This window comes from Branchiostoma floridae, chromosome 12 (assembly GCF_000003815.2).
Source record: "Branchiostoma floridae strain S238N-H82 chromosome 12, Bfl_VNyyK, whole genome shotgun sequence".
NCBI classification, from domain to species: domain Eukaryota; kingdom Metazoa; phylum Chordata; class Leptocardii; order Amphioxiformes; family Branchiostomatidae; genus Branchiostoma; species Branchiostoma floridae.
This window is the reverse complement of record NC_049990.1, coordinates 2,789,668-2,798,653: the sequence shown is the minus strand read 5'-3', so window position 1 is coordinate 2,798,653 and position 8,986 is coordinate 2,789,668. Positions and strand designations below refer to the sequence as shown.

The 8,986-nt window shown below is 44.3% G+C and overlaps 1 protein-coding gene across 1 annotated transcript; it reads right to left on the bottom strand.

Moving 5' to 3' along the window:
* Window positions 1-1,356: 1,356 nt before the first annotated feature.
* On the bottom strand, window positions 1,357-7,601 carry LOC118428265. Its single transcript, XM_035838281.1, has 9 exons — window positions 7,515-7,601; window positions 6,688-6,766; window positions 6,121-6,227; window positions 5,174-5,326; window positions 4,231-4,413; window positions 3,404-3,556; window positions 2,767-2,970; window positions 2,312-2,464; window positions 1,357-1,633 (listed from the first exon to the last, which is right to left on the bottom strand). The coding sequence occupies exons 2-9, from the start codon at window positions 6,741-6,743 to the stop codon at window positions 1,560-1,562; spliced, it is 1,083 nt and encodes a 360-aa protein (XP_035694174.1). The 5' UTR covers window positions 6,744-6,766; window positions 7,515-7,601; the 3' UTR covers window positions 1,357-1,559.
* Between the last annotated feature and the right edge of the window lie 1,385 nt (window positions 7,602-8,986).

The window sequence follows — 8,986 nt, the reverse complement described above, 5'->3', positions numbered from 1 at the left end:
CCAGTGTTGTTTGTTTTCATTGACGTACGAACTGTGTGTGTCACCGGAACTGACCTTATGCTGACCTGACCTGTACTGTTTGTAACTCATATCTGATGAACATACGTTCGGGGCAGTTGATGAGTCAGTTTTACTACCTCCTGGATTTAATATTTTCAACGTGTCTTTCTGGTTGTCTGTGTCAACGGATGGTCAGAAAAGGGGTGATCTGGAAGGACGGCGGTCCAGCTGAACAGACTGGCTAATGACCGACGCAGGTGGAGAACATTAATTTTGTGAACAGACAACCTATACGGCTACTAGCTATGGGAGTGAGTGAGTGAGTGAGTGAGTGAGTGAGTGAGTGAGTGAGTGAGTGAGTGAGTGAGTGTTCAATGTGGTCGATGGCCAGTCTAGTCTGAATCGTTCCATTTTGCCCCGCTTCACTTAGATATGACGTATTCAGGGCCCTCCAGTTTGCTAAAATAAAGAGGCACAGTCACGTTGCTATGACGTCATAATCTAGCGTCCGCCATGCTGGTTTGCTAAAGAAGCGTTCAAGGTCACTAGCTAGGAAGGATGTTCCTGACGTTTTATTTCTCTTACTTGGATATAACTATAAACTGACAATACATCATGGCGATGCCTGTCACCGTTCTGTATTTAAGTGTTGTTTCGGTGAGTGAGGAGCGATAGAACCTGGACACAGCGAACTGGCGTATTTTAAATTGAAAGGTGCGTTTTCTCGAGTGGGTGGGACATAAATGAAATACTATATGGTGTATTCAACATCAACTTCGAGCCCAGCCTCCGGCCGTTCCTACGTACCAGGAGTCTGGTACCTCGGGTGATACGTAATATACTGTTGTATTCTACTGTTTAAGTATACTGTGCTTCTTTGTCATTATTAAAAAAAATCAGTTCTTATCATATTTCTGGTTGAACAGCATACCTCAACACTAATGGTGGCTTGCTCCCTTTTTTTTCAATTTGGGATGAGGCCAGGTGTTGATCTATCGAAACTAATGAGTAGATTATGGGTTTCTGGTGACTATCAGTCGCAGAACTTCCCACTGTCGTCCACGTACGTATCCCGTTTAAATCGGAAAAGACTCGCGTTTGTTGTCGTCACGTAAGACTTAGCTTGTCTCAGGTCCGGCTATTGTGCTCGAGTATAGAGCCATGATGTCGACCTTACATTTGTCAATCTTTTATTTCATAGATATATGTATAACATTGTAGACCTGTCCACATACCAAATTTCAAGATCATCCATCTAGGCCTTGTTGAGGTATTTTGGCCACACACACACACACACACACACACACACACACACGCACACATATACACACACACACACACAAACAAACACAAGAATGTTTCTTTAATGCAAGTTTATTTGTTGGTTTGGCTGTTCAGCACATACAGCCAGGGCTGTCAAAGAAGCCTGTGGCTACTACAAAGGGCTAGTGGGGGTATCCCTTGTCCCCATCAACGAGAGACAAGGTGTGTGGGAATGTATGCAGGTTGTGATTTAGTGCTGTTTTGTCACTGATGATACATCAGCCGCCTTCCACTGCTCAGGAGGACCCGTACGCCGCGTTGTACAGGGCGTAGATGCGGTCGTCCTCGTCTCCATACAGGAACCCGTCACCTGAGGAATAAAGATATAAAAGGTGGAAACAAGAGTGAAACAAAAAAAGTACCACGGCGACACGACCATACGGGAACCCGTCACCTGAGGAATAAAGATATGAAAGGTGGAAACAAGAGTGAAACAAAAAAGTACCACGGCGACACGACCATACAGGAATCTGTCACCTGAGCCTGGAACAAATTGTTACAAGAATGTTTAATCGTAGAAATTACTTCGGCGATATGCATGCACCACAGAATCAACAGAAACGGGGAGAATTAGGAGCCTAAGTTCCAAAAATGATTTTGGTAGTTAGTTTTAGTACGTTTGTTTGGGTGGGCCGATTACTCTGTCTTTGCAGCCAGGGGCTGAATTGGTAATTTGTATTCTAAATAATAACAAAAGTGACATTCAAAAAGTATCTGACGTTTAGTACGCCCAGCGACGTTAGGGTCGAGAGGGGGATTGGTTATAACTACATAAGATGTGTAGTTCTCAACTGGGGCTACCTGAGAGTTCATGTCGGGAATTACGCTGGTGCAATGGCTACGTTCATAGTAGGGAGCTACGTCATCCAACTCAACACTCGAACACAAACAAATTTTGGCGGAAATAACGTATGTCTTCCTTTCTTTTTGTGAGCTAGAATTCTTCTATTATCTGGATTACGTAGGTACAGTTGACGTCAAAACGTACCGTTCCTGTCATAGAAGGCAAACAGGTCGGCCAGAGTGAGTCCGTTCTGAAGTTCTGCGAAGCTCAGCCGATGGTCGTGGTTGGTGTCGAGACGGTTGAAGTAGTGATGGTCAATGAACTGCAGAGCCTCGTCAACGGTGAACATCTGGTCATCTACAGGGAGAAAAGGAGTTTTGAGATGCGGATGTTGTCAATCAGGGTTACAAAGCAAGCAAACTGGATGGCTTAATTCCAAACAATTGATTGTGTAGCGCATTTTATCTGATGAGATTTTCCCTGGCATAAAATCACGCGATTTTGAGAGACAATAGATTTCATGGCGGATGGGTAGATGTGACGCCACATGGTAGAGGGATGTGACGTCACATGGCCGAATGATTTGGCGTACTCCGCTTGTCTGCAAAAGCGTAAACTCGTCTAAAATGTCAACACGATAAGTCTTCTTTGGTACGTACTGTCCGTGTCCAGGGCCACCAGGACCTCACCCAGGTCCATGGCGTTTTCTATCTCAATAATGGTCAGATGTCCGTCCCCGTCAGCGTCCAGAACACCGCCGGTCTGAAAGACCGAGGGCCCGGCCTGAAAGACAGAGGGCCCGTACGCCGCGTTGTACATGGCGTAGATGCGGTCGTCCTCGTCACCATACAGGAACCCGTCACCTGAAGATTGGAACAAAATGTTGCAACAAGGGCGAATTTCAAAAATTGCTTCAACCATATGCAAGGCGGAAGTATTAGATACGTGTGTGCAAAGAAACTTTAAGTTAGTTCTCAAAACGATTTTGGTAATTTGTATTCTCTAATAAAAGTGGCATTCGAAAACTATCTAGACGTTTAGTACGTCCAGTGACCTTAGGGTCGAGGGGTAGGTACAAATAAGACGTGCATTTCTCAACAAGGGCTGCCTAGAAACAAGATGTCGGGAATTGCGTAGGTGCAAAAGGCAAATTCTCAGAATGGATTGTGACATTTATGTCAATATTAGAACGCATGCACATGTGGACGGAAATGACATATGTCTTCCTTGTTTTGTTGTGAGCTAGAATTCTTCTATTACCTTAATTACGTAGGTATAGTTGGCGTCAAAACGTACCGTTCCTGTCATAGAAGGCAAACAGGTCGGCCAGCGTGAGTCCGGTCTGAAGTTCTGCGAAGCTCAGCCGATGGTCATGGTTGGTGTCGAGACGGTTGAAGTAGTGATGGTCGATGAACTGCAGAGCCTGGTCAACGGTGAAATGCTGGTCATCTACAGGGAGAAAAGGAGTTTTGAAATGTGGATGTGTCAATCAGATCTACAAAGCAAGTAAGCTGGATGGTTGAAGACCAAACAATTGATTTTGTAGCGCATTTTATCGGATGGGAGTTTCCAAGTCAACAAGAGATCATGAAAAAATCACGCGACGCGATTTTGAGAGACAATGGGTCTCATGCCGGACGTATATCACGGAAGTGGCGTCATAGGGTCGAAGGAAGTGGCATTACCCGCGCGAACGTATGGCATGTCACATAGCCGAATGATGTGACTTACGTCTGTGGTCTGCGAAAACGTTTAACTCTTCCAAAGTGCAACTTGATACATGATTTGGCCACCATGGGTACACGACTTTGGTCGGGGAGGTAAACGAAAAGTCTACCTTTTGACCTTCTGTCAGTACTGCGTACACTGTATGTGGTACAGTTGATATAAGTTCACCGAGAACTTAAAATCGCGAATATTTTTATGTGACTACAGTCTTTGGCGCTACCGCGAACTTAAAACAAACGCCAATACTCAATTGTCCCGCTATCGCGAGATCAAATCGCCGCGAACTTAAATGCATTTACAGTACTAACTTGAGTGCAGTGCAGCATTGTCCTCCTCTGTCCAAAAGCAAAATAGAAAAATAATGCCAAATTAATACGTGATGTTTTGATACGTACTGTCTGTGTCCAAGGCCACCAGGACCTCAACCAGGTCCATGGCGTTTTCTATCTCAATGATGGTCAGATGTCCGTCCCCGTCAGCGTCCAGAACACCGCCGGTCTGAAAGAGAGAGGACCCGTACGCCGCGTTGTACAGGGCGTAGATGCGGTCGTCCTCGTCACCATACAGGAACCCGTCACCTGATGAATAGAAGACACGAGAGGTGAAAACAGAAAAGGCAATAAAAGGATATCTCGGCGCTGTGCACGTCCAACGATACTTGGCACGACGGACGTGACGTACGGACGTGACCCCTACGTATACGTGGCGTAGTGGGCACCTTGCGGCTCCCGGGGCACTGCACTGAATTTTAAGTCAACCTAAAAGTAACCCGGGACCCGGTAGCAAATGGGCACCGTGAACCTACCCGTGAGGAACAACGAGAGTTACTCCCCGGTGTCCGGCAGTCTACCGGGCCAAATTTGTATCTTAGGAGCCCAGCCGGGGCTACATCCCAGGTCCCGATGGGCACGGCCGGTGCAATTGGGACTTTAGCCTAAGTCTTAGGTCACATTTCCAAACCGGGGCCCGGCCGGGATGTTTTAAGAAACGAAAAATTACAATGTATACCAAGAAATCTACACACATTAAGCCCATGAGTCTTATTTTGACATTCTGTGTATTTTGATGCATTTTATATCATTTTTTACGCTCCCGAGAGCTGTCCGGTCGGGCCCCGGTTTGGAAATGTGACGTAAGCCTAAGACGTGTACTTTTCAACAAGGCCTACCTGAAAGATGAGAGTAATTGCCATGGTGCAAATGGTGAATTCACAATCCACAAAAAGGCTTACGTCATTTCTCTCAACATCAGAACGCATGCAAATGTTGACGAAAATGACGGATGTCTTCCTTGTTTTTTATGAGTTTGAGTTGGGGTACAGTTGACGTCAAAACGTACCGTTCCTGTCATAGAAGGCAAACAGGTCGGCCAGAGTGAGTCCGTTCTGAAGTTCTGCGAAGCTCAGCCGATGGTCGTGGTTGGTGTCGAGACGGTTGAAGTAGTGATGGTCAATGAACTGCAGAGCCTCGTCTACGGTGAAATGCTGGTCATCTACAGGGAGAAGAGGAGTTTAAAAACATGTAGCTTTTCACTCACGTGATAATGACGTATTGTCAAGAGTGTTCCGCCATTTTGGGTGGTTAAAGAGTGTCATTGTCGGGTGAAATGCTGGTCATCTACAGAGAATTTTGAAACAAGGAAGAAGAGTTTGAATTGGAAACAAGGACGTTGACACTCTCGTGACAATGATGCAGGGTAAAGGCGAAAATCCGATGTTTTTGCGCATTTTATCTCATACTTGGTCCCTGAGCCGTGATATTATCGGTTATCACAATGGCTTCTATTGTACAACATGGGCATCTGTAGAATCATTATTCAAACGTACTTAGGGTGCATCCAGTACGCTCCAAAATTGAAAAAAAAGGATCAGAATGTTGGAATTGCTGTAGTAACGATATTTGTTTGTTTAAGGACGCAAATTTTCTCAACTTTAATTTTGACACATATCCCATTGAAATACGTTTTCTTGGACTGGTATAACCTAACTTACCTAAGTAAAAGAGATTCTGTCGTAGGGCGACTCGTAGAAACAGAACACATCATGTTTTATTTATTTTTCATTGGATGGACCGTTCTCTGAGATATAAGCAGGAGATAAATCAAGATGAATAATCGATGCGATTTTGTGGCGACGAGTTGACACTTGTAAGGACCACCGAACTGCCATACAATATGACGTCACAAGACGGAAGGAAGTGACGTTGCATGGCGGACGGATATGACGTCGCCAAAAGTTTAAACTTGTCTGAATTGTTAACATGAGATGTGGGTGCTTTGGTACGTACTGTCAGTGTCCAGGGCCACCAGAACCTCACCCAGGTCCATGGCGTTTTCTATCTCAATAATGGTCAGATGTCCGTCCCCATCAGCGTCCAGAACACCGCCGGTCTGCCTGCGTTCAAAACACGGAGAAACATTTTTTTTTAGCTTCTGACACAATTCTGTAATAGATAGCGTTGTAGTCGTTGTGTTCATGAACGGATTGAGAAATATGTGCTCCGAAATCGTCGACAAAAAGAAGATTTTTTTTCTGTCTTCCCTTGACCTCAGCTTAGCAGCTGGGCTGACAAATTTTCATCTTCCGAGCACGCTGCCGCTGCGCTACGCGGTCCCACTGGGGGGGGGGGGGGGGTTGGATAGCAGTACTGTACCTGTGACATCCGGAATGCAATCGTCTATCACTAAGTTATTTCATAGATTCATTCCCATATCCACAACGATTGTGGCATCACACACTATGTAAAGGAGATATTGTACAACTAGGAACAGCAGTCTAAGTTTTCTAGACGTATTTTATCACAAATGGGACAGACGTGACGTATGCATGAAGTTGTATAATTGTAAAGCATTACCTTTTCACCGGAGAAGCCGTTGCCAAGGCAACCAAGAGCAGAAGGAAAGGAGTCATGGTTGGTTTGTTGGAGACTGGAACTGAACTGGAAAAAAATTAACACAACTTGACGATACTCGTTACTCTAGGTTTGGGACCAAAATTTGAATATCGTATTTATTTGTCTGAAGATCCAAGTCCTGCGGTGCCTTCAGAGGAAGAAACATTTTAAGCAAAGGGTAAAACTAAAAGATCATAGGGCGTTACAAGAGTGGTCCTCTTAACGCAAAGTTACTGTAGTCAGATGTTCAGTTTACGAACGACCAGGACACTGCTCTCTGAGAAAACACGCTGGCTTTCCAATATAAAAATATGGTTGAGTCTTACATACAAATGGTTTATAACGATTAACAGTCTCTTTGGCGCACTTTGAATCTTTACATTTATCAAGCAACGTTAACGTTGCAGAATCGGTAATTCAACATATTTTACACAACAAATAGGCGAAGCATAACGAAATACTCGCCCGGCGTATGTGACCGCGCCCAAAAGGTAGTTCTTATTGCACATGGTCGGAGTTCCGGTGCGGCACTGCGGGGTTCGAAAGATTACTCAACGAATTTCAGAGATAAAGAACGCATTCTCTTACATTTTGTGTATTTTCTTGTCTCCTAAGTCATATTTTTACGTATTACACAATATCTGAATTATACAACATCGGCGAAAATAGCACAACAGTGCCGTAGTGACCGAACCCCGCAGTGCCGCCCCGCTGCCCCCAATGCAGTGAGATACCGCCTTCAGGCACAAGAACTTAACAACCTGCACAGCTGAAGAAACGAGACTTACCAGTACCGGCGTCTTGAAGCTGTATGGTGCGAGTGGGGAAAAGACCAGAAAGCTGGGTCCTAATATACCTGGCGTGTGGGAAGTACAACAGCTTTCAACCGACAGATTGATATACGTGTGTCAATACTTGTTTCCCATATAATTTGATGAAAGTTACGTACCAAGCGGTGACCTCACCGGCCTTATCTTAACCAGGCCGAACAGTCTAAATGTCAAGGGTAACATCAACAGAAGTAGAAAGATGCGATGCGAGGGTTTGAAAATCTCTATTCTTAAATGATTGTGAAGAAGTTTATATTGACTGATCCATCAGATGACATTTAGCAGAGATCTAAAGCTATGTTACTTATGCTATGGGAGCTTTTGAGACAGAAGCTTTTTCATCAGTTTCTTGCTATGACGCTTCGCTCTATACAAATTAATTAAATGTCGCCGTGAATTCAGAGGGCGAGGGCTCGAACCACGTTTAAGCAGTACCCAATCAACAAAAGTACGACCCAGTCGGCTATTTTTCTTTATTTGATTATTGACCTCCCTGGATAAAGAATCATCTGTCTCTAACTCGTTGTTTTGACGCACGACCCGAAGAAAAAGGACGGTTCAGGGAATGTTTAGACCGATCCTTCTAACATCTGCTTGGAGATAATCTATCAAGGCACGTCAAAAACAGCCAACACGCGAGTTCCTGTACCCCGTGCCGACTGGGCGTGACTTGATAAGGGAAAGTAGCTCCCGGGTTAATATTTTCCTTGGCATCAAGCCTACATTTGTTCCACTCAATGGTCGCCACGTAACAAGACTCAAGAACCACTTAAGGGTTTAGTTTACATGAATCATCAGGACTTATTCAGCATTTCTCGACTTACTGAGAGTTAGAGCTAACTGAACCAATAAGAGAACCTGCCCTGGAACATTCTCGACTCAGTGAAAAATTTCATCATGTTGGTAAAATACTTAACCACAAATAAAGTTCTCGATGCACAACCATGGATTTTATTACGTTTCGATGACCGCAATCTTCGTCAGGGTTATACCCTATTCTTCGTATAACCCTGACGAAGATAACAGACGGTCATCGAAACGTTCGCTCGTACGCGTAATAAAATTTATGGCTGAACTTTGGAATTAACATTCTCGACTGTTGCACAACTTTGCACAATTTGCAGAATCAGTAGGGCCAAGCAAAAAGGATGCTGTGTTTCCTGCTACGGTCCTAAAATAATTAGATTAGGTAGGGATTATCTTCTTTTTTTCAGCCGAAGTCATCGAACAAATTCATTGCAAAACTGAAATGCATCAGGCACTGGGATTTTCAACATCATACCGTGATTATGCAGACATACATTGTAGAAGTAAAGCTGATAAATGCTCACTACACATTGAATGATTCTTACATCGAGTTCTCAAAACTGTTTACAAAGAGTGAGAAATACGGGAAGACTGATCTAGGTCGTCTGGTCGAAAACCTTGTA

Excerpts from the sequence above, each read along its gene's own strand:
- LOC118428265 (XM_035838281.1), bottom strand. The coding sequence starts at position 6,743 with ATGACTCCTTTCCTTCTGCTCTTGGTTGCCTTGGCAACGGCTTCTCCG. Across the intron at positions 5,327-6,120 it reads GGTGGCCCTGGACACTGACA|ATGACCAGCATTTCACCGTA; the intron begins GTACGTACCAAA and ends TTCTCCCTGTAG. Across the intron at positions 2,465-2,766 it reads GGTGGCCCTGGACACGGACA|ATGACCAGATGTTCACCGTT; the intron begins GTACGTACCAAA and ends TTCTCCCTGTAG.